Source organism: Schistocerca americana, chromosome 7 (genome assembly GCF_021461395.2).
Source record: "Schistocerca americana isolate TAMUIC-IGC-003095 chromosome 7, iqSchAmer2.1, whole genome shotgun sequence".
Lineage (NCBI taxonomy): Eukaryota > Metazoa > Arthropoda > Insecta > Orthoptera > Acrididae > Schistocerca > Schistocerca americana.
Window position 1 is genome coordinate 299,881,996 of NC_060125.1, and position 26,815 is coordinate 299,908,810.

Consider the following 26,815-nt stretch of genomic DNA (forward strand, 5'->3'; position numbering starts at 1 on the left):
TAATGCAGAGAAAGTTCCCACCTGTGCAATTCAGAAAAGCTGGTGCTGGTGTGAAGAATCCATATGGTACGGACTGTGAAGCAGTCACTGAAATGTAGGATTCATGGTTGGCAGCATGCTCAGCAACTGGGTGGTCCACTTTTTTCTTGGCCACAGTTTGTTGGTAGCCATTCATGAAGGCAGGTTGTCATGCCCACATAGAATGCAGCACAGTGGTTGCAGCGTAGCTTGTAGATCACATGACTGGCTTCACACATAGCCCTGCATTTTATGGGATGCGTGAGGTTTGTGACCGGACTGGAGTAGGCATTGGTGGTGGTGGTGGTGGTGGTGGTGGTGGTCGTGGTGGTGGTCGTGGGAGGATGTATGAGACAGGTATTACATCTAGGTCTATTACAGGGGTATGAGCCATGAGGTAAGGGGTTGGGAGCAGGTATTACCTACAAACAAATCCAGGATATGGTTATGGGCACCCGCATGGCACCATCCTATGCCAACCCATTCATGGCCATCTAGAGGAATCCTTCCTAAAAACCCAGAATCCTAAACCCCTCACCTGGTTCAGATTCACTGATGACATCTTTGCGATATGGATCGAAGGTGAGGACACCCGACCACATTCCTCCATAACCTTAACAACTTCTGCCCATTTGCTTCACCTGGTCCTACTCACCACAACAAGTCATCTTCCTAGATGTTGACCTCCAGCTCAAAGATGTCTACATCAGTACCTCCATCCATATCAAACCTACTAACCACCAGCAATACCTCCACTTCAACAGCAGCCTCCCGTTCCATACCAAGAAATTCCTTCCATAAAGCCTAGCCACCCATGGTCGTCGCATCTGCAGCGGTGAGTGGTCCCTCTCAAAATATACAGAGGGTCTCGCTGAAGCCTTCACAGACCTTAATTATCCTCCCAAGCTTGTACAAAAACAAATCTCCCGTGCCTTGTCTTTCCAGTGTCCCACCACTTCCCAAAGTCCCACTGCCCGGCCACAGAGGAGCATTCCCCTCGTAACTAAGAACCAACCAGGACTGGAGCAATTGAGTTACATTCTCAATCATGGTTTTGAGTTCCTCTCGTCGTGCTCTGAAATGAGTAATGTCCTGTCCACTATACTTCCCACCCCTCCTACACTAACTGAAGCACTGTTTTGGCAGTTCTACTAACCACACCACAGAAACATTTTAAAGTTTTAACCACTGGATAAGTAAGATTGCCATGTGATTGACATTTCATCCTGCAAAAGCCATATGTCACTTTCTGACTGCAAAACATCACAGAAATTAACAATTACATCATGACACCCATATACCATACAGGTATGTATGCCCTGGCTTTCCTGTATACATAGGAGAGCATGTACTGCCTGAGGGTTGTTCAGTGGGTTGCCGATGCAAGGTCTTCTCGTAATGTGGGAACAGTTCATTGTTCTGTTGCAAGAAGAGTGCACTCACCAGATCTCTCATTCTTATAATGATTTAGGCAACTACAAAGAGTGTCCATTGTGGTGCATACAAAGAGAGAAATGGTGATTAACAATCTGCTACAACTGGAAATGTTGGATATTGTGTACAGAGATCTAGGATCAGAAATAGAAGAAACAGACAATGAAGAGTTGTGCTTTCAAGATGACTCACATTTATTTCCAAGTGAAAGAAAACTTGGCAGACACATGGACATCAGAATGAAACTATTGTCTTTCCACAAAGCATAAGATGACTAGCATTGAAATTCTACTGAGAATCATGGGAGGATCAGTAGCAGAAATCATAAAGCTAGACTGTCATTAATTACAATAGAAAAAAAACTGGTGTTGACAGAGTGCATCAATTCTCCATCCATTAGTCGAAAGAATGAAGAGGAAGGACAAATTATCTGTCCTCTTATGTATTACGTCAACAGTCAACAGTTTTATTTTATAAAAAGAAAAGACTGGGAGGAACATTTGCCCACTAGACTACCTAAACACAGGAGGGAAGAAACTGGATGATAAGGGAGGAGATTTTATCAGCAACAAGCAATTTCAGCCACAAAAATTGGCAGTAGTATTCCACATCATTTTCCAGAGAAGACTCTACCCTACTGCAAACACAAACTACTTGCTAGTAAAAATTTTGTTCAGACAGAAGGTAATTTGAAAAGGAAGGTCATCAAATGGTTGTGCTAGCACTCAAACAATGACTTTTGTGCCTCACTGTGTTTTAAGCACCACCATACCGAAATGCATTAGACTTTAACCACAGAAAATATGCTCACTTTCAGATACATAGTTTCCAACATTCCTGTACTGTTTTTCACTGACGCCCACATTTACATCTACACTCTGTGACCCAATGTGAAGTGCACAGCCAACGTTACATCCCACTGTACCAGTTACTAGGGCTTTTTCCCATGTCATTCACATATGGAGTGCAGGAAGAATGTCTTTGTACATGCTGTAATTAATCTAATCTTGTATTCACGATCCCTATGATAGCGAGTGGTATGTAGTGGGTTGTAGTATATACCTAGAATCTTAATTTAAAGCCAGTTCTTGAAACGTTATTGGTAAATTTTCTCAAGATACATTTAAACTATCTCCAAGAGCCTGCTAGTTCTGTTCTTTTAACATCTCCGAGACTCTGTCCCGCAAGTCAAACAAACTTGTGATCATTTGTGCTGTCCTCCTCTGTATAGGTTCAGTCTCACCAGCTAGTACTATTTGGTATAGGATGATGTGAATGCAGACAAAACAATAATTTCACCACTCAAAGGAAGGAGCACATAAAACATTCTCATGTGTTTTTCCTGAAGATATAAACCATTTATATTTTATACATTAAAATAAACTCAATGCTGTAACACACTTAGGTTTCACTTTTAGAGAGTGCAGCAACTGTTTCGTATCATATTTCTGTATTTCGCAACCTAATTAAAAACCAACCCTCAATCATGTTAGTTCACAGTCATGTGAGTAAATGGCAGTGCCAAGAATGTTCAGTCTCTGAAGGGCTGTTTTAGTGTTCCCAAATAAAATCCCAATTCAAAGTCTTCAGTGTGTCATCAAAAGGAGTTAGGCAACTGTTTCAATAGGGTAAAGATGTCATGGTGAGAGTAAATGATGGTGATGTATGGGATCTTTGTTTCAATGTAATTAAAATATTTTCTGAAAACAATGCTCCAAACCTATAAGGATCACAAAAATTTCATTATGAACAACTCAAAAGATGAACTGGCTCTGATACCATGCGACAGTAAATATAAAAAGTTTATGTGTCTGTATAGGATATTCAGAACAAAATCAAAGTATTCTAGTGATTGGATGTCTGTGGTGATTGGATGTCTGTCTACACTAAATAATACAGAAACTAATAAAGGCTCATTATATCCATTGGGATGAAAGCCTTTCTTGTGTGTGTGTGTGTGTGTGTGTGTGTGTGTGTGTGTGTGTGTGTGTGTGTGTGTGGGCGCGCGCGCGCGGGTGAGTTCATTTTCAAGTCTGGCCTTCTTAGGCTGCACTGACAGTGCCTGATCTTAATAATAAACACCAAAGTGGCAACACATGTTTTATAAATGTTTGCAGAATGGATGTCACAATTGAAACATGCCTCTAACCAAGCCAAAATCAAACACTATTGATACTGACTTGGTAAGAGGTACATGTGGATTGTGGCATTCATTCTGCAAACATTAATAATGCATGTGTTGCCACTTTTCAGGCACTGTCAGTGCAACCTCAGTAAGCCAAGCTTCAAAATGAACCTTACAGTTTGAAACTAGTTGCCTAATATAAATACTGCAACTGTTGACAGACTCGTTAATAAATGCTTTAAGTATCTGTATTTGATGCTGAGAGATTTCCTGTGTGGATAATGCAATATCTGCAAGATGGAGCCCATAGAAAAGGATAGTGTTTCACTCTCATCAAAAATGGAAAAAGCGAACAGTTCATTGTGTAAAGAACATAAAAAGAAAGAGATAAAAGGAGCCCTATATGTTAAGTGCAACCACTGGTTGCACAAAAAATGTGCAAAAATAAACTTAAAATACAGCACTGGTGATTTTTTATGGGCTTGTCCAAACTTGAAAAAGCAGTGAATACAAAAAGTGAAATTATCAAGATACTGCTAAGTGATGTCGAGGTACTGAAAAATGAAATCTCAATTTTAAAGTAAGGAAATGATAAATTATTACAAGAAAGAGTTCCGTGTGTCCAAAAGCTGTAAAACAGAAACAATACAACATTGCATTATAGCTCCATGTAAAGAAAATAATACGTTAGTAAGAGAAAAACAGTCCAGTGAGTGTGAAAGCCTGGTAACAGAAACAAAACAATACCATGAGAACTTGCATGCATGTATTAGCAGTACTAATGATCAAAACTTTAGGTCTAATATACTAGATGTGCCCAATGAATCACTGACACACATTAATAAGCCAAAATTCAGTATATAAATATAAGGGGAAGTAGGTAACACACACTAAAAAGAAAGGTAGTCACTAAAGTGTACAAAGAAATGAAAATAAATTTCCATTGATGGGCGATTCGTTAACTGAAAAATGTCATCATCCCAGGATGCAAAATAGATGTGCAACCTGAAATTAAAATATAACAGCTTAACAAGCATTATAAAAATGTGGAAACTCAAAACAGAATACTGCAGAAAATTAACTTGAGCATAAATAGTGGTGTATACTATTACATTTTGGGACAAAGTTGATAAAAAGTAACAATGAAGAAGAAATCACCAATGAGACAAGAAACTTGATTCGCTCAGTGAGAAGTGTCCATGCAGGTTCCTGGCTCATAACCAGTGGAATAATTATAATAAGATCCGTAAGTGATAAATATACCTGCAAAATAAACTGTGTCACAAAATAACAATGTGATAGGTTTGGAGCAGTGTTCACAGATCCAAATAAATTCTGAAATGGAAACTGCCTAGGAAAGGACGATCTGCATCTAAATAGAATGGTGTCTCTAACGTTAAGCAGGATGTTTACAGATGTTTGCAAAATAATAATAAAAAAAAGAAACTAAAATGGCCTGATGAGAGTGAAAAACTGGATAAACCAGCAAAAAAAATCCAAAAATAAGTGTCATCCAAAAAAAATGATGAAGAGTAGAATATAGATCTAAAAATTGATTTTTTAAGCATCAAAGAATTGAAAAATAAGGAACTGGTATTGAATGGCTTTTCATCAGAGAATAAATTTGACCTCTCAAATTTAACTGAACACTGGCCACCGAAGACGAACTTCCAGTTTGTAACAATATTATGAGAAGGAAAATTGCCACTCACTATATAGTGGAGATGCTGAGCAGCAGATAGGCACAACAAAAAGACTCAATATCTCTGCTATATGGTGAGTGGCAACTTTCCTTCTCATAATATTGTTACATTCCATCCTGGATCTTCCAGTTTGTAAGTTAGAAAACTGTATAATCCATTAAATTTTGGACATGCGGCCGCGCAAAAAAAAAAAAGTATTTGCGCGGCTGCATGCCCGAAATTTAATGGATTATTCATTACGCCACAAGAAGTTGAAAATGCACATAGAAAACTGTAGTTTATTAAACAGTTATTGCAGAAGAGTTCGAAATAGTGATGTAGCTATCTATATTAGCAGACCAGTTGATGGTTAAGTTATGTCTAGATTATCTGAGTGAAGAATTGAATTCTGAAGCTACTGGTATTGTTATGAGCAGTATGAAGCTCATAGTCTTATCCCTTCTCCCAGTGATGTTTATAGTCTATTCTTAGAAAAAATGGACATCCTTCTATGCGTGGTCACTGCGAACAGGTTTACCAACTATGACATCATAATAGGTTGTGATCTTAATTCTGATTTTGACATGCCAGCTGATACGCGCAATGTTAGTGATCTGAAAAACCTATTATGACTGTTCAATCTACAGTGCGTCAACTATAGACCCACTATAGAACTAGCACACTTAGACAGTGTATTTGCTAATTACAAGTGTGCCCAAGATCAATGTGATGTAACAATGTTCCCCTTTTCTGACCACAAATTAGTGTCATTAATATATGTTAATAGGATCAAGCTCGGTCAATCTCAGTGGTGCCTTGGGCAGCTAAAAAATGGTGATCACTAGGTCAATGAGCAGTGGAAAACTTGGAAAGTTCAGGAAATCCCTTGCAGACAGAGATTAAATCTCCCAAAGAAATTATGGTAATCATTGCCTATCAAACAATGAGACAGTTAAGGTGAAGTTTGAATATTTGTTAACTCATTTCTGCAAACATTTAATGATAGTATTCCAATTAGAAGACGTAAAGTACCAGACAGAGGCTGTAAAAAGGTGTCAAGAAAGAAAAATTCTTGGTACACTAAAACACATCATGTAATGAAGATGTCAAATACACACAATAATACTAAGTCTGAAAATGCAATATTCTTGTATGTATGACAAAGAAACAATTATAAAAAAGCCGTTATTGAAGCAAAAAGTCACACAATGCCTAGTGCATTGCGAGTTCTAACAATAAATGCAGAGCTGTTTGGAATCTCGAACAGTGTTGCCAAGGAATCACATGTGGTCATAATCAATCTCTCTCCACTAGAGTTTATTGATTATTTTATTAATTATGTGAAGAAAGTAAGCAAAAGCATCAGTAAACCCAATACAAGTCCTTCAGAATTCTTAGAAAAAATCATCATGGAGCAACATACAGTGAAATTCTTAATCCTAGTTCACACGACGACACTAAGTTGCACACAACTGCACTACCGGCCACTGCGCACGGGCACCGCACGTTTGCGCAACTAAGCACTTTTGGCGTGTTCCAACTTTGGCGACACTAGCTGCACTAGTTTTGAGGTTATGTGTGTGTGTAGAGTGAAGACAAACTGAACTATGCAGTGAGGAAAGGAGAATAATGTTCGCTTTTTGGATTCTATGCTTTGCATAAGTGTTTGTGGGATTTCAGTGATGCTGATTCCAAAAATAAGCAATATATTGTGGGTCCTGAGACCTTCATGTGCAATCAGAATACAGAAAGTTTGACAATATCTGAGCGGCAGGGTAAAATTTATTGAATTAGAAGCAGATATACAACTGAATTAATAAAAATACAAGCAAATATAATTCTAGCTGTGGAAATGGTCTCATCTACAAGGCTAAAATCCCATTGTTCGAATTGGCAGACTTTTTTTTTTAAGGCATCTGTTGACATGGGAGAAGACTACACAAATCAAGAAGCTGCATTCTTGATTCAATATTCATCTATTTAAAATGTCACAGCAATGCCCCCATTCACACGTTTGAATTTTGAAATATTGCCACTGCACAGATCTATCTTTAAGACAGTAGTTTGCAAACCATTCTCTTCTTAATGTGGCCTGTTCTAATAATTACTGCTGTTAATGTTAATAATTATTATTGTTAATGTTAATAATTATTGGTGTTAATGAAAAAGTGTCATCACCAACTAAATCCGCATCTTATAGCAAGGCGAGTGTTCTCGATTGTAATGCACGCAATGTGATATGTAATTTCAGTTTTGGCGAAGTACTTCATGCATTACAGTATCTTTATTCCTTATCGCAAAATTAACTCTATTTAGAAGAAACTTTAACAGTTTTGGAGACATTCTAAGATAATTAAAAGATGTTCTTGTGTCTTCCATTACAAACTATTTCAGCAAGAATGCTGAGTAACCAAGATGATGTCTTTTCTTCATCCACTCATGAATCGAAACACATTTCTTATTTTTTTCTTATGCAGTGATTTCCCGCAACAAGCTTTAACTCCATCACAACTCGTACGACGTGCAGATGCCAAAACTTTCATTTCAGACGTGACTCAGGAACCCACAAAACGACGAAACTGAAGTGTATACTGGTTTCACTGTGTCAACAGTCAAATATGAAACCATTTGCATGCAACTCATTCCACGCAAAAAGTGTCACAACCCAATGTCGTGTAAACTAGGCTTCACTTTCTCTACAGTTTGGCTAGTATTTTATTAAAAACGGTGAGAAACTTCAAGTCATCGGGAAGCGTTGATATTTATGACATGTCTTGCAACTTGCTGAAGAAAATCGTTGACTCTATTGTTTATCCATTGATTTAATGGATAAATAAATTATACCAGAGGGATACTTTCCACAGGAGCTGAAATTATCTAGTGTGGTTCCTGCATAAAAAATGGACGACGAAGGCAACACTGAAAGTTTAAGACCAGTCCTGGACAAAATAATTGAATACATTATTTACCATCAACTATCTGCTCATTTTGAAAAACTCTGAATATTTAATGCAGCAAAATTTGGATTTAGAAAAAAAAACTATCAACAATTGATGCAGTAGACTATAATAAAAATGTTCTTAAAGTATTTGAGTGGAAGGGCTTTGCTCAGACCACTCTGTGACTTGAGCAAAGCCTTTGTGTAGGACACGGCACGCTTCTACAGAAACTCCATTTCTATGGCATCACATAACAGCCTAAAACTATTAACATCTTACCTCCAAAACCATTGGCAAGTTGTGTGTATTAGCACAGAAGAGTCTACTGAGAAATAAACTAAGTTGGGAGTTCTACGGCGATCTGTATTGGGGCTATTTTTATTTTTGGTAATGATCAATGACCTACCCTCCTTTATAAGATCCAATATAGTGCTATTTGCACACAACACTAGCTTCCTCATTATAACAATGATCTGAATAAGTTAAAAGATTCTGTTGATAATACACTTGCCCAAGCATCATATTGGTTTGGGTCAAATGGGTTTCTCCTGAGCAAGAACAAAGCACAAAAAATGGTATTTAGCCTAAAGGACAGAAGCTGTTTTAATGAACCCAGTTACATAAAGTTCTTGGAGGGACATATTTAGAAGACAAACTATCCTGGGAGCAACACATAAAATACATTAGTGTTAAACAGTCTAGAGTCATTTATTCATTAAGATTTCTTATGAAATGTGAACGAGCAGCCTATGTTCAAACATACTATTTTGAATTTTTTCACAGTATTTTGTCCTATGGACTTATTCTCTGGGGAAATTCTAGCCAAGTTCAAAACAAATTACTCCTGTAAAAGAAAACAGAGTAATCACATGTTCTCAACACAAAGCAGATTGTAAGGCCTCGTTCCCTAAATGGTTGCTATAAATCTGTATACATACCAAGTGTTAATCCACACAAAAAGAGTATGTGTGAAGTGAAATGTAGGAATAATTTTCACACTCACAATGGAGTAAGTCCACACGTAAATCATATCTTAGACTATCAAAGACAATCAATATCTATGAGCTAGTGGGCCATAAACTATTCAGTACACTTGTGCAGATGGTTCAAGTGCTTCAAGAGCGTTCATTTAGGAACACATTAAATAAATGACTTGTTGCCAACCCCTTTTATGAATGAGAGGAGTTTTTTTTAACTGAAACATGGAATTGTAAGCTAACAACTGACAGGCTGTACTGTTCTATTTACTACTGGAATGATTATGCTATGTACATAAATTGTCTTTTGCTGTAATGGCCTAATGACAAAAAAATTATCTTATTTTATCTTATATTAATTGCTACAGTGATGAAGGATGTCTATCGAATAATGTTCACTTGACAAATTAACTGTCAATAAAAGGTATAATTCACATAGTAGCTTTTCAATGATTTTATGATGACATTTTCAAATTATATCCATAACAGTCCGAAATTAGTGATCGTGAAAACACTTTTAAAATCAATGCTGAGTGTTAGGATGAAATCACTCCCAAATGAATGACAAAATTTTGTTGACATAATTTCTAAACTTTTATAACACTACTAAAACTACACATAATGCTGCCATCTTTGTTTCATTACAAAAATACAGGATGAAAATTTGTCCAAGTACCACCCACATTTGTTGTGGCTGAATAGTATGAACTATGTGTGTACAAAGTAAACACATATTTTTCAACTTTATTGATTTAATACATGTTTATGAATCAGATCACATCTTAGAGACTGGTTATCCAACCTAAGTAGACCAAATGTTATTTGTATGTAAACCAGCTCATAGTGTCACCAGTATGTACCTCAAACTCAGGATACATATGAAGCCACAATGAATCCAGAAAAGTACGAAAATTTTCCTGACTTTTTTTATAATGTCACACTATGTAAGGGAAAAACACAATCAGAATTACAGCAAATGGATGACATTGTATAAAACACAAAATTTTGAACAGAATTAAACTGAAAATGTTGGGACTTTTAATTGGACACCCTCCTCTAAAATTATCTTTTTTTATATAGAAATAGTCGATACCAAGTAACTAGTATTAGGTGAACATTATCTCAGCTGTTTAACTAAACTAATTTCATATGATTTCATGTCCGATGCATTATATTTCAGGCTGAAATGTATAAAAAGAAATTAATGTGTTACAATCGATATGTACTAACAGTTAAAATTACTCTTCTCTTAGAAATATTTGAAACTATGAAGTATCTTAGCAACAGATAGTACTTCATCAATTATTTAGTCTTCTGGAAATCATATGTATATGAATATAATAGAGGGAAACATTCCACATGGGAAAAATATATCTAAAAACAAAGATGATGTGACTTACCAAACGAAAGAGCTGGCAGGTCGATAGACACACAAACAAACACAAACACACACAAAATTCAAGCTTTCGCAACAAACGGTTGCTTCATCAGGAAAGAGGGAAGGAGAGGGAAAGACGAAAGGATGTGGGTTTTAAGGGAGAGGGTAAGGAGTCATTCCAATCCCGGGAGTGGAAAGACTTACCTTAGGGGGGAAAAAGGACAGGTATACACTTGCACACACACACATATGTTATTCTTTTGTACATCTTATGCCTCTTGAAACTTTCAGAGAAAAGAGTACTTTAATGGCGATGTGTGGAAAGGTAAGATTACAAGTGGGGGCGCATCCTGGATCTCTTGACTGTTCAAAGTTTTGTCTATTGCAGAAGAAGAAGAAGAAAAGATTTGTATCATTTGCAGTTTATATATTAATGAAGTCCCAATCACGCGACACAAGAAGACCCAAGGACTGCCCAACAAAGTCGTATCAACAGTAATGAGATACTATCAACAATGATGGACCAGATCAATTGAAAGAAGACTTTACAACTATGACGACGGACATCAATAAGAAAAAAAAATAAGTACAAACCATTTGTGAAATTAATTTTTTTCGGTGGACTTGTGTGATTGCTAGGAAAATGGATAGAGACGAGGGTAGCAGTGATGAAGTGAAAGCTGTAGGACCCAACCAGAACATGTTTGAACCAGGTGAAAATGTAGTCAGCAAAGAAACAGTGAAAACCGATGTTTTGCAGTTGATTTTAGCAAAATTAGAGGAAATGAAGACAGATAACAATAACAAATTTAGTGCAGTTAATGATAAGTTAAATTAAAGAAAAACAGATAACAATAGCAAATTTCGTGCAGTTAATGATCAGTTAACCAAAGAATTTACTTCACTACAAGGACAATAAAATGAGCTGAAAACTGGAACCAATGGTAAAATGGACAGTTTACAATACCAAATGGGGCAACTTAGTAATCAGGTTTCGGAGCTAAAAAATGGGTTGTCAGATGGATTAAAAAGTGTGAACGAAAAAGTTGATGTCTTAGAAAATAAATTTATTGTTTTGGAAACCAAGTTAGTTGCCCAATCTGCAAATCAGGAGAACAATGTTAATGACTTCAAAGTTCAACAGGTCATAGAGGAAAAAATGGAACAGAACTTTAGTAGTTTATATCAAAAAATTTTAAACGTTGAGAACAATATGCTAACTAATGTAAATGTTTTGGATCAAAAAATTTTGGTAGTTCAGGAAAACTGCATTCACAACAATCTGTATTCAAATAATGGTATTGCATGGCCCAACATTCCAATCAGATGATTTACATACAGTAGATTTTCTTTTTTGCACCACTGTAGAGACAGTTTTGTGTCAGGCATGGGTGACTATCAAAAAATTTAATTTGCTAAAATATGTCTTGAAGGCGAAGCTCTGTCTTGGATAAATCCAAATTTAAGTCAGTGGGTTACATATCAAAGTTTCAAAAAAAGTTTTTAAATAAACTTTGATCAGGAGCTGAACAAGGGAGAATTGAAAGTGAATTTCTGAATGGTCCTAATTAAAGGAATAGGGACAGTGCTCTGAAAGAATTTTGTAAGAATCAGCTTAAGAAGTTAACACACCTTGACACAGCATTTGACGAAATGACATTGATTGATGCACTAAAAAGAAGATTATCAGAGGGATTGCAGTGGGATTTAGTACATGGAGCTGACAATTGCCTTAAACAATTTTTACGGTATACTGACAGGCTGAATAGGGCAGTAGAAAAAAAGCCTGTACCGTAACCATTGAAATTATAGGGATCACAATGGTGGTAATTACAGAAACACAGACAGTGATAACTTCTATCAGGGTTGAAATGGTAATAGACAGGAATTTTGAACATCAGCAGAATGGGAACAATCAGAATAACTATGTGCAATACAATAGGAAAACCAATCATAGAGGTAACTATTTGGGAAACAGCAGTATGCCTCAATGTAGGTCCACAGTTTTGGGGTGAGGAAATAGAAGTATAGGACCCCCAATTTACACTCTCAATTAGACAATAATAACAGTATTAATAATGTGGCACAGGTATCTGAAATTGAACAGAAGGAATACCAGATTTCTCATTTATGTTTTGATCAAAAGTTTTAGAATAATATGTAGGTACTAATCACAAACCAGAATATGAGAGTAATGAGAATTTTGATGTAGTATGTACTGATGGTTTCTTCTCTTGGTCAGAAAACAGTGTTACTGATGTATGTAAAACAGGTGATGACTGTATTGGATCTGAATTAGGTGGTATTTTTTAAGTAGATGTGAATGAGACCTGTGAATGAAAAGTCTGAGAGTGGTAGCTTATTGCAAATGAATGTAAGCAAGGAGTTTGACTTTGATAGTGATGCGACTTGTGTTGTTAATGATGTTGATGAAGTAATTTTTGAAGAATATGATGATGATGATGAATATGAAGTATTTGTGGAGTTTAAGAATATGAAATTTCAGAGTTATTTGTGAATACAAGTAAGGTAAGTGATGTTTGTGATAGTCACGGAATACCAGTCCAATAAAAGCAGTTTTTCATTAATGTCATGCAGAGTTATGATCAAAAAAGTAAAGGTGAGTTATCTGTAAGCCTAGAGAATAAAGGTGAAAACTTTTTGAAATCTGTTTGGGACCAGATTGATGATAACATAGATAAATGTGTGTTCTGGAATAGGTTAGTTGCGGTTAGTCAAAATTTGTATCCAACTTAGTGGAATGAAGTAACAGAAGATCTAAGTAGGAAATGTAATTGTGACAGTAACATATTTTGTATTCCTTCTGTAATAAGTGATGTTAGTTGGCTTTGGCTCTGAGCACTATGGGACTTAACTTCTGAGGTCATCAGTCCCCTAATGTTAGTTGTGCTATGGAATCCATTCATTGTGTTCAATCTTAGCTGACAACATGAGTAACCAAAGTAATGCTATGATACCAGTAAAGGTAATAAAACCCTGCAAAAACAGTGTAGATATAGCATTTGACAAAACTGAAAGTGATCTTTTACATGAGGTGTCTAATAACAGAGACAATGATTCAGGTTTTGGATGTCCTTACACTAAGATTAAGATTGATCAGTGGGAAGGGAAGTGTTCGACTGATGCAGGTAGCCCAATTTGTGGTATATCTGAACAATTTAGAGACAAAATCAGTATAGTAAGAATTTTGTGAAAATGCCCATTGTAGGTTTAAAGATAAGAGGAGCTACAGGTAAGCAAAGCAAACTGGTAAAATCTCAGGAACTTTTAACATTTAGTATAGAAGGCAAAAGCTTTGAACACAGATGCTTAGTTATCCCTAGTCTGGAAGAAAATATAATTCTCAATATGGATTGGATAGTGTAAGATGAGGCTTGTTTTGGATGGAATGCTAAAGAATTGTTTATTTTTGAACCTAAAAGTAATACTTACGTGGAAAGTAATTTCTGTATTTTAAAATGTGGGAAAAGTTTTAACTCTTTGCAAAACATTGTGAACCAAGGTGAGTACCAGGTGTTTGATGATGATATGGAGTTTGATGAGACTGAGGATCAGGATTTTGAAATTGTAGTAGATTCTAAAGTAAGGGAAGCTATGACTCTTAGTGACATACAAAAGGAACAACTTAAGAACTTGTAATTGGAATTTAGAAATGTGTTTATTGAAAAACCAGGGAAAGTGAAAGGCTATCCGTGCATAGTTTACCTTAGATATCATCAACCTTTCTTTCTCAAGCCATATAATATACCATTTTCAAAAAGGAAAGATGTAGAGAAAGAAATTCAGAAAATGGAAACATGGGGTGTAATTCAGAGAAGCTGGAGTGCTTACAATAATCCTTTAGTTGTTATAAGTAAGATAATTATAAATATATATTATTATAATATATATAATGATATAATAGATATTATACATGCTGTACCTCTTGAACACTTAATTCTTCAAGAACTCCTGTTTTCAATGCGTACATTGCTTCTGCAGTTTCAACTGTGCTAAAGGCCCAGCAAGCACCACATGTCTTTTGATTTCTGATTTTCCCAATAACATTTTTCTCACGCCTGGAAAGAGATGAAAAGGTTGTGATGGTATGGAACAGAACAAACAGATGCTGCAATAGTTGAAGAAATAAAAGCATTCTCAGAAATGAATTAAATTTAGTTTATACAGTATACCTGTACAGAAACAAAGAAGTGAATCAAACAACATATTAATGAGGCAATATTACAACCCTAATATAATTTTTCAGCCTTTGAATTTTTGTACCTTAATATGGACAAGTCACTTTCTAATGGTGTGTACAGCCTGGCACACAGGACGGGAATATTCATATTCAAATACACACACACACACACACACACACACACACACACACACACACACACACACACACATTTGCAGTAATTCTTAAGAGAGAACATTTGTTCAGTAATTCAACACCTCCCCCTCCCCCCCCCCCCCTTACACACGGTGCATAGAAAATACTTGAACATAATTTTATCGAAACTACAACCACATTTGAAAGAAATCATTGATGATGCACAAGCTTGTTTTAGGAGCAACAGATCAACGGTAGATGATAAAATTTTCACTTTACAGATCCTACTTGAGAAGACATTTGAATATACTCAGACTGCACACATGCTTTTGACAGACTATAAGAAAGCATCTGATAGCATTAACAGTAACTACCTATTGGTGAGAATGAAAAATTTCGAATCCGAGGCAAACCAACGCTGGAAGTAAAAAAGTGCATTCAAAACTAAAATTTCAGAGTTAAAAAACAAAATCTTTGTCACCATCGCTTTTCAACCTCATTATCGAGTAAATCATCACAAAAATAAAATTATCTCAACTTGCAACAAAACTACAGCACAGTTTCAACATACACACATACACAGATGACAACATAATCTTAGGAGAAAATGAGCACTAAATTAATTTGTTCACCACAATATTGAATACAACAGCTTACTTAAAATGGGATTAAAAATTAGTACCAGTAAAACCAAATATTCTGCCTCATGCCAAACTAAAGCAGATCATACCTTAAAAATTGGTGCAGAGGGAATGAAAGAGTGACTCAAGTCACTTACCTTGGAACCTTGTTAACTACAGACAACAATGTAAAAAAAAAAGAAATAAATAGCAGAATCTAAAAAGCCAACACATGTTATTTAACATTACTGGACATAATAAAAAGCAAAATTATTTCAGAAATGGAAAGTTTTGCACACGTAAAACTCTTATGATACCTATTCTGGCATACACTTATGAGACATGGACATTAACAAAATCAGAAGCAGCAAAATGAGAAGCTTTGAAATAAAAATTTTGTATGTGACCTATACTGAGAACCAGAAATTAAAGCCAGGAGACTTAAATTACAGCTAGGAGACTTAAATTAAAGCTAGAAAACTTAAATTAAAGCTAGAAGACTTAAATTAAAGCTAGAAGATTTCACTGGATTGGGCATGCACTTTGAGCTACAGAAGAAACATAAATCTGTCAAGTATGTACAGAACATCCTCAAGAAAGATGAGCTGTTGGAAAACAAAGAGTGCACTACTTCAAGAACATGAGAGAAGATATAGAAATCATATGTGCTGAACTGAAAAATTAAATATCAAGATAAAATTACCTAGCAAAGCATTGCGACATCAGCACTGAAGAGCTTTCATACTTTGTGCAGTTTAATAATATTAATCTAACCATACTCGTAAAAACTTTGTGCAAGAATATTGATCACTGTTACAGCCCCTCACTATATGATAATTCTGCTTTTAACCTTCGTTCTTTTATTTCCAAAGCCCACCCACACTGTCTTATTTTCACAACAAACTTCCTGCTATTTGCTATCACACACATCTTTTACTGTAGATTTCCTTCTTTGTGTCCTTTAATATTAAAATACTGACTCTGTTGCTGACAAGTGGTATGGTACATAATTCACAAAAATAAAGAACAAAGAACATGATACAAAGTCATGAGATACTCAAAAACTAAACCGCCTGTATCCTGCAAAGTGATTTCTATTTTCAAGATCTACACTCCTGGAAATTGAAATAAGAACACCGTGAATTCATTGTCCCAGGAAGGGGAAACTTTATTGACACATTCCTGGGGTCAGATACATCACATGATCACACTGACAGAACCACAGGCACATAGACACAGGCAACAGAGCATGCACAATGTCGGCACTAGTACAGTGTATATCCACCTTTCGCAGCAATGCAGGCTGCTATTCTCCCATGGAGACGATCGTAGAGATGCTGGATGTAGTCCTGTGGAACGGCTTGCCATGCCATTTCCACCTGGCGCCTCAATTGGACCAGCGTTCGTGCTGGACGTGCAGACCGCGTGAGACGACGCTTCATCCAGTCCCAAACATGCTCAATGGGGGACAGATCCGGAGATCTTGCTGGCCAGGGTAGTTGACTTACACCTTCTAGAGCACGTTGGGTGGCACGGGATACATGCGGACGTGCATTGTCCTGTTGGAACAGCAAGTTCCCTTGCCAGTCTAGGAATGGTAGAACGATGGGTTCGATGACGGTTTGGATGTACTGTGCACTATTCAATGTCCCCTCGACGATCACCAGTGGTGTACGGCCAGTGTAGGAGATCGCTCCCCACACCATGATGCCGGGTGTTGGCCCTGTGTGCCTCGGTCGTATGCAGTCCTGATTGTGGCGCTCACCTGCACGGCGCCAAACACGCATACGACCATCATTGGCACCAAGGCAGAAGCGACTCTCATCGCTGAAGACGACACGTCTCCATTCGTCCCTCCATTCACGCCTGTCGCGACACCACTGGAGGCGGGCAGCACGATGTTGGGGCGTGAGCGGAAGACGGCCTAACGGTGTGCGGGACCGTAGCCCAGCTTCATGGAGACGGTTGCGAATGGTCCTCGCCGATACCCCAGGAGCAACAGTGTCCCTAATTTGCTGGGAGGTGGCGGTGCGGTCCCCTACGGCACTGCGTAGGATCCTACGGTCTTGGCGTGCATCCGTGCGTCGCTGCGGTCCGGTCCCAGGTCGACGGGCACGTGCACCTTCCGCCGACCACTGGCGACAACATCGATGTACTGTGGAGACCTCACGCCCCACGTGTTGAGCAATTCGGCGGTACGTCCACCCGGCCTCCAGCATGCCCACTATACGCCCTCTCTCAAAGTCCGTCAACTGCATATACGGTTCACTTCCACGCTGTCGCGGCATGCTACCTGTGTTAAAGACTGCGATGGAGCTCCGTATGCCACGGCAAACTGGCTGACACTGACGGCGGCGGTGCACAAATGCTGCGCAGCTAGCGCCATTCGACGGCCAACACCGCGGTTCCTGGTGTGTCCGCTGTGCCGCGCGTGTGATCATTGCTTGTACAGCCCTCTCGCAGTGTCCGGAGCAAGTATGGTGGGTCTGACACGCCGGTGTCAATGTGTTCTTTTTTCCATTTCCAGGAGTGTATTACCTTCTATCACCAGCCGGACAAATGAAACAAAGCATCTAGAAGCAATTCCAATCAGAACCTATCTGTATAATCTCCTAAACAGAAAACTATGATTGATGAGATCAAATGCTTTAGATAAGTCTAGAACAGCCCACAGTTTAATTAATATCTTTCTAGTTGATTAAAGACTTGCTTCATGAAATCACAGATTTTTGTTTCAGTAGACTATATTAAACACACACACACACACACACACAAAAGCAAGCACACCTTATGCACACACGACTGGTATATCTCCAGCCACTCCAGCATCTGTATTCTGGCTAGAGCGGCCAAAGATAACGTTCGTTTGTGTATGTGTGTGTTCTCCTTTCTGAATAAGGTTTTGGCCTAAAGCTCAATGTGTAACAATCCTTTTATTGTGCCTCTCTGCAAATCAATTTCATCCCTATGGTGAGAAGCGAATCTACCCTTTTCATGTTATTGTTCAATTCCCACCTGGACTTTTCATTATATAATGCACGTACAGTGACAATTTAAAATCTTTGTCAGAACCAGACTCAAACTTGTATTTTTTGCTTAATTTGAGCAACTACCTTAACCATTAAGCCATCTGAGTACATATCTACACTCATGCTCATAAATTAAGGATAGTTGCAGAATTATTTTTTTTTTTTGTTTTTTTGTTTTTAGGGCGCAAAACTGCTATGGTCATTAGCACCCAGTCAGTGACTTAGGAAACAGTAAAAAACCGAAAATGGAAACCAGCAGCAATGGGAACGAAACTCAAAAAATTGGAGAACCTAAAAGCAGAAGGACGGCTTTAACATCCACTACAGAAAGGGGTTGGTTGTCCCCAAAAAAAGCTTCAAATGACTGACGTCATTTCACTGGCACTAATAAACTCAAGAACGCGATCGGCCGAGCACGTGTCATCTGCTACAATTGACGATATATCAGGCGACAGCTGTAGACGGGCGCGTAACGGAGTAAAATAGGGGCACTCCATTAAAAGGTGTCTTACCGTCCACAGCTGAGAGCAGTGGGGACAGAGTGGGGGAGGATCGCCGCTTAAAAGATGTCGATGGCTAAAAAGACAGTGCCCTATCTGGAGTCTAGTTAAAATTACCTCCTCCCGACGACGCGTTCGGGAGGAAGAGGTCCAAGCACAAGGAAGAGCTTTCACGTCCCGCAATTTATTATGGGGAAGTGTCGACCAATGCGCGTGCCGTAAAAGAACAACACGACAACATAAAATGCTCCGTAGATCGGCGAAGGGAATCGATTGAATAGCTGGCCGAAGAAGAGAGACTGCAGCCTTGGCCGCTATATTGGCCGCCTCATTTCCACAGATACCAACGTGTCCCGGGAGCCAGAGGAACGCCACTGAGACGCCCCCCAGGTGGAGGAAGCGCAGACAGTCCCGAATCCGGTGGACCAGAGGGTGGACAGGGTAAAGAGCTTGGAGACTGAGGAGAGAGCTGAGAGAATCTGAATAGATAACATACTGTATCCGCTGATGGCCCGGATGTAGTGGACAGCCTGGAGAACAGCGTAAAGCTCCGCAGTATAAACTGAACACTGGTCGGGAAGCCAAAATTGATTTGGGGTGTCACCAACAATATAGGCACTTCCCACAACAAACGATGTTTTTGAGCCATCAGTGTAAATAAATGTGGCTTCCTTAATTTGTGCACATAGAGCAGAAAATGCCCGACGATAAACAAGTGAAGGGGTACCATCCTTGGGAAACTGACAAAGGTCACGGAGCAGGCAGATCCAGGGACAGAGCCAAGGCGGTGCTGTACCCCAAGTTGTCAAGAAGGTTTTAGGAAAGCGGAAGGAAAGAGAATGGAGCAGTTGACGGAAGCGGACTCCCGGTGGTAGTAGGGAGGAGGGGCGGCCTGCATACCCTACATCAAAGGAGGCGTCGAAAAAAATGTCATGGACTGGATTAGCAGGCATGGAAGACAGATGGCTAGCATAACGACTCAGAAGGACTGCTCGCCGATTGGACAGCGGAGGTTCAGCAGTCTCAGCGTAAAGGCTTTCCACAGGGCTGGTGTAAAAAGCTCCAGACACTAAACGTAATCCACGGTGGTGGATAGAGTCGAGACGCAGAAGAATAGACGGTCGAGCAGAGGAGTAGACTATGCTTCCATAGCCCAATTTCGAGCGCACTAAGGCGCGACAGAGGCGGAGAAGGACCACTCGGTCCGCTCCCCAGGAGGTACCATTCAGGATACGGAGGGTGTTGAGGGATCGCAGACAGCGAGCCGAAAGATAGGAAGCGTGGGAGGACCAGCACAGTTTTCTGTCAAACATAAGACCCAAGAATTTAGCGACGTCCGAAAACGGAAGGTTGACAGGTCCTAGATGTAAGGAGGGTGGAAGAAACTCCTTACGTCGCCAAAAATTAACACAAACAGTCTTACTGGGAGAAAAACGGAAGCCGGTTTCAATGCTCCAAGAGTGGAGGCGATCGAGACATCCTTGAAGACGTCGTTCAAGAAGGCTGGTCCGTTGAGAGCTGTAGTAGATCGCAAAATCATCCACAAAGAGGGAGCCCAAGACATCAGGAAGGAGACAATCCATAATTGGATTTATGGCAATGGCAAACAGTACAACACTCAGCACGGAGCCCTGGGGTATCCCGTTTTCTTGGGAGAAAATACGGGAGAGAGTAGTGTTCGCCCACACTCTAAATGTGCGCTCTGCCATAAATTCGCGAAGAAAAAGGGGCAGCCGACCTCGAAAGCCCCAAGAGAACAGTGTGCGGAGGATGCCTGTCCTCCAACAGGTATCGTATGCTCTCTCCAGATCAAAAAATATTGCTACTGTTTGGCGCTTCCAGAGAAAATTGTTCATGATATAAGTGGAGAGAGCAACAAGATGGTCAACTGCAGAACGATGCTTTCGGAATCCGCATTGGGCAGGTGTTAAAAGACTGCGGGACTCCAGCCACCAAGCTAAACGGCAATTCACCATACGCTCCAAAACCTTACATACACTACTCGTCAGAGAAATGGGGCGATAGCTAGAGGGGAGATGTTTGTCCTTTCCAGGTTTCGGAACAGGAACGACGATAGCTTCCTGCCATCGTCTGGGAAAAGTACTGTCGGTCCAAATTCGATTATAAAGGCGAAGGAGGTAACGCAGACTATGGGTTGATAAATGCAACAACATTTGGACGTGGATACCATCCGGTCCTGGGGCGGAGGAGCGAGAAGAAGAGAGTGCATGTTGGAGTTCCCGCATGGAGAAAACAGTATTGTAGCTTTCGCGATTTTGAGAGGAGAAAGCAAGACGTCGGACTTCCGCTGCACGTTTCTTCGGGAGAAATGCTGGCGGGTAATTTGAAGAGCTCGAAATCTCAGCAAAGTGCTGACCCAATGAGTTAGAAATTGCGACAGGGTCCAATAATGTATCATGCGCGACAGTGAGTCCAGAGACCGGGGAGAAACTAGGCGTGGGTGAGAACTGTCGAAGCCGATTCCAAACTTACGAGGAGGAAGTGAAGGTGTTAAATGAGCTAATAAGGAATTTCCAGCTTGCCTTCTTGCTATCGCGGATGACGTGACGGCATCGCGCACGGAACTGCTTATAGCAGATACAGCTGGCCAAAGTAGGATGGTGGCGGAAAACGCGAAGAGCACATCGCCGCGCACGTATTGTGTCACGGCACGCCTTGTTCCACCAAGGAACTGGGGGGCGCCGGGGCAATTCGGAGGTGCGTGGTATTGAACGTTCCGCAGCTGTAAGAATAACGTCGGTAATATGTGTGACCTCATCGTCAACGCTGGGAAAGTGACGGTCATCGAATGTCGCTAGAGACGAAAAAAGAGTCCAATCGGCTTGGGCAAACTTCCAGTGTCGCGGGCGCATATATGGCAGCTGAGGCTGCAGTCTAAGGACACATGGAAAGTGGTCACTCGAGTGTGTATCATCAAGGACGAACCATTCGAAGCGCCGAGCTAGCGGAACAGTACCGACCGAAAGGTCCAAATGAGAGAAATTTGTTGTGGAGGCAGACAAAAATGTAGGGACCCCAGTGTTGAGGCTAACTAGATCTGCTTGGTGGAAGACGTCTAGCAATAGTGAGCCACGTGGACAAGGATGTGGAGATCCCCAAAGCGGGTGGTAGGCATTGAAGTCCCCAACCAGCAAATAGGGGGGTGGAAGCTGACCAAGAAGATGAAGGAGATCAACTCATGCCATTGGTGTAGACGATGTAATGTATACAGTACAAAGAGAAAAGGTATATCCAGAAAGGGAAAGACGGAGAGCGACAGCTTGGAAGGAAGTGTGTAAGTGGATTGGGTGATAATGGAGAGTATCATGGAGAAGAATCATGAGTCCTCCATGGGCTGGAGTGCCTTCAACAGAGGGGAGATCAAATCGGACGGACTGAAAATGGTGGAGAACAAAGCGGTCATGGGGACGCAGCTTTGTTTCCTGAAGACAGAAGATGACCGGCGAGTAGGATCGTAAGAGGATCGACAATTCATCCCCATTGGCTCAAATGCCGCGGATATTCCAGTGGATAATGGACATAGGGTGAACAGAAAATGGAGGAATGTGACCAAGGTTGCCGTCAACTCAACGACTGCTCAGAGCTTGCGACCGACAGCATGGAACGGCATTCAGCTGAACGCAGAAGATCCTGATCCATAGGTTGTTCAGGAGCAGCTCCTGCCACCAGCGATCGGTCGATTGATCGGCCGCCAGCAGTGCGCTTCGGCGACACAGAAGACGGCCGAGGGCGATTTCCGCCAGGTGGTGCTGTAGATGGGACACGCCTTGGTGGAGAAGGAGATGAACTGGGTTTCTTAGTAGCCTTCTTGGAAATATGATGTTTAGATAAAGGAGGAACCGATGGTTGTGAAGTTGGGGTACGTAAAAAATCTTCACGAGTATGCTCTTTTTTCAAAGTCTTGGTGTCTGACTTTTGGGCTCGAGATTTAGCAGAACCCGATGAAGGGTGAGCCATAGAGTGGGCAGGCAAAAGTGGTGAGGTTGAACGGGTGACCTTTGCGCTGGCCGATCTGACGACCGTGGCACTAAAGGAGAGGTCGCAAGTCTGCGTGGCCGCCTCCTTTGTTGGCCGAGGAGAAGCAAGGACAGTGCTGTATTTTCCTGTCTGAGGCACGGTGGGTTGTCGACTGGCGAATAATTTCCGAGCAGCAAAGGTCGACACCTTTTCCTTCACTCTGATTTCCTGGATGAGCTTTTCGTCTTTAAAAACGGGGCAATCTTGAGAGGAAGCAGCGTGGTCACCCATACAGTTGATGCAGCGAGGGGATGGAGGTGGACAAGCACCCTCATGAGCATCCTTGCCACACGTAACACATTTGGCCGGATTGGAACAGGACTGGCTGGTGTGATTGAACCGTTGACACCGATAGCAACGCGTAGGGTTTGGGACATAAGGGCGAACAGAAATTATCTCATAGCCTGCATTGATTTTGGATGGGAGTTGAACTTTGTCAAATGTCAAGAAGACAGTGCGGGTTGGAATGATGTTCGTGTCAACCCTTTTCATAACTCTATGAACAGCCGTTACGCCCTGGTCAGATAGGTAGTGCTGAATTTCTTCGTCAGACAATCCATCGAGGGAGCGTGTATAAACGACTCCACGCGAGGAATTTAAAGTGTGGTGCACTTCAACCCGGACAGGGAAGGTGTGGAGCAGTGAAGTACGCAGCAATTTTTGTGCCTTGAGGGCACTGACTGTTTCTAACAACAAGGTGCCATTCCGTAATCTGGAACAAGACTTTACAGGACCTGCAATTGCGTCGACACCTTTCTGAATAATGAAAGGGTTGACCGTGGAGAAGTCATGACCTTCGTCAGACCGAGAAACAACAAGGAACTGTGGCAACGATGGAAGAACTGCCTGTGGCTGAGACTCAGTGAACTTACGCTTGTGAGCAGACATAGTGGAAGGTGAGGAAACCATTGCGGAAGAATCCCCCATGATTACTGGCATCTCCGATGGCGCGCTCCTCCCTTGTGGGGGCCCTCTCTGAGGATACTCCCGCCTTAGGTGATTGTTCACACTTCAGGTCACACCTCCCGACAAACGGACGGAGGGACCAATCGGCACTTTCGGAAGGTATCAGCTCGGGTAATCACCCCTCCCTGGGCCTGGCCGTTACCAGGGGGTACGTACGTGTCCTACCTGTCTACCCGGGGCGGGGAATTATGCGTTACCCCGTCACCAGCTACGCAGAAAAATGAGTGGGTTGGCCTTCAGACACGCACAGGGAGAAAGAAAGATAAAGGGAAAAACAAAGAAAGGGAAAGGAAAGAAGAGAGGTCTCAAACGCCGCAGCGGAGAAAAGGGGAAAGAGAAGAGGTAAGGAAAAAAGAAGGATGAAGACATACAAGCAGAGAAGGTGAAGAATGCGTTACATTTACGAGCGTCCGTCTCCGGACGTAGGCACAAACCATACTCCCAGAGGGGGAGAAAGGGAAGGAAAGAGCCAGAGGTGAGGGGAGGGGGGGGCGAAGACGAGGAATAGGGAAGGATGCGGAAAAGGAAGGTATGCAGCCCGGAAAGGAAGGAGGGCCACATTAGCTCAGGGTCCCGTGCTCGCTACACGCGTATCCACAAAAGAGTTGTGGACCCCCTGGGGGGTAGTTGCAGAATGTGGTGCCACACAACGTGGCACTACACAAAACTGGCACTAATAGCACAGGCACATAGGGAACACACATGACATAGATCTGTAAGTCCACAGTATTGGTGATAAGTTGAGAAAACCATCTCGAAACACATGTGCTACAAAACACCACTGTTTCCTGTGCATATACACTGACATCAATATGGGATATGATAACCATGCACACGTACACAGGCCGCACAATGGATTGGCATACTCTGGATCAGGTGGTCGAGCAGCTGCTGGGGTATAGCCTCCCATTCTTGCACCAGTGCCTGTCGAAGCTCCAGAAGTGTCCTAGGGATTTGAAGACGTGCAGCGATACGTCAACTGAGAGCATCCCAGATGTGCTCGATGGGGTTTAGGTCTGGAGAACAGACAGGCCACTCGATTCGCCTGATATCTTCTGTTTGAAGGTACTCCTCCACGATGGCAGCTCGGTGGGGCCGTGCATTATCATCCATCAGGAGGAAGGTGGGACCCACTGCACCTCTGAAAAGGTGGACATACTGGTGCAAAATGGCGTCCCGGTACACCTGATCTGTTACAGTTCCTTTGTCAAAGACACGCAGGGGTGTACGTGCACCAATCGTAATCCAACCCCACACCATCAAACCACGACCTTTATAGAGGTCCCTTTCAAGGACATTAAGGAGTTGGTGTCTGGTTCCTGGTTCACGCCAGATGAAAACCCGGTGAGAATCACTCTTCAGACTATACCTGGATCGTCTGTGAACATAACCTGGGACCACTGTTCCAATGACCATGTTCTTGACACCAGGCTTTACGGGCTTTCCTGTGACCAGGGGTCAGTGGAATGCACCTTGCAGGTCTCCAGGCAAATAAACTACATCTGTTCAGTCATCTGTAGACTGAGTGTCTGGAGAAAACTGTTCCAGTGGCTGTGCATACGGCCCTGGGAAAGGCTACCTGCAATACTCTGTGGCCGTCTGCGGGCACTGATGGTGAGATATCGGTCTTCTGGTGGTGTTGTACATTGTAGATGTCCCATACTGTAGCACCTGGACACGTTTTCTGTCTGCTGGAATCATTGCCATAATATTGAGATCACGCTTTGTGGCACACAGAGGGCCTGTGCTACAACCTGCTTGTGTTTGACCAGCCTCCAGTCGCCCTAGTATTCTACCCCTCATAATGTCATCAATATGTGTTCTCTGAGCCATTTTCAACACACAGTCACCATTAGCACGTCTGAAAATGTCTGCACCCTTACTCACTGCACGGTACTCTGACATGCACCAACACACTTCTGCATCTGTGGACTACTGCCAGCACCACCGTGCGACGACCGCAGGTCAAATGCACCGCACGGTCATACCCCGAGGTGATTTAAACCCGCGAACCGCCCACCAGAGCATTGTTTCACCATGTATCAGCATTATCCTTAATTGCTGAGCATGTGTGTAGCTGCCCCCATTCAAACTTTTGTTGCAACTATTTCCACCTCTGATTCTCGACTGCAACTACCAGATATTCTCCCATGTGATACGTGGGAATAGCACGTCACTGATTTAATGTCTACTGATCCATTCATTTCATTGTGTTTAATTCATGTCATTGCTTTATCTTTACCTTGTAGCAAGGTAAATTACACATTCAAACATTCAGCCATTGTCGTGAGACAAAAAGCCCTTAAGATCTGCCTCATAATGTTTGGTCACAGTCAACACCAACTTATAGCTACTTCCTACAAATTATGACTCTTACATACCTTGAGAAGAATGTAAAAGATCTGTGCATTGCACTTTTGGAAGCAACTTTGCGGTTTAGTTAAACCAGTTATCCTCTAACTTCAGTTACAAACAACAATACAAACCCTAGCCAGTAATGTGGAGCATGAACAATGTGGACAATGGAACACCTGGAATGGGACATGAATCAGTGGTGTTTGGGTGTCTTTAAATTGACACCTAATGAACATGACAGAAGTTTTTGGAGGTTTTCAAGTACCAATGCTTGCTTCAGGTATGCCAATCCATAGGTTCCGCAGGGATAGGAATCAGTTCTGAGCTGGTGTCACATGAGGATGATAGACACATCTCATCACTTTTGAGGGAAATTTGAGAATTGTGCAGAACCAGGACTGGACCCTCCAACCTGCTG

General features: G+C 41.2%; 1 protein-coding gene across 1 annotated transcript in view; it reads right to left on the reverse strand.

The window, feature by feature from the left end:
• Positions 1–26,815, reverse strand: part of LOC124622045 (cathepsin O-like) — a 102,904-nt gene that overhangs the window by 34,472 nt on the left and 41,617 nt on the right. Inside the window, exon 3 of the mRNA XM_047147604.1 lies at positions 14,497–14,632. Within this exon, the coding sequence (XP_047003560.1) occupies positions 14,497–14,632 (136 nt within the window). The remainder of the gene's footprint in view (positions 1–14,496; positions 14,633–26,815) is intronic.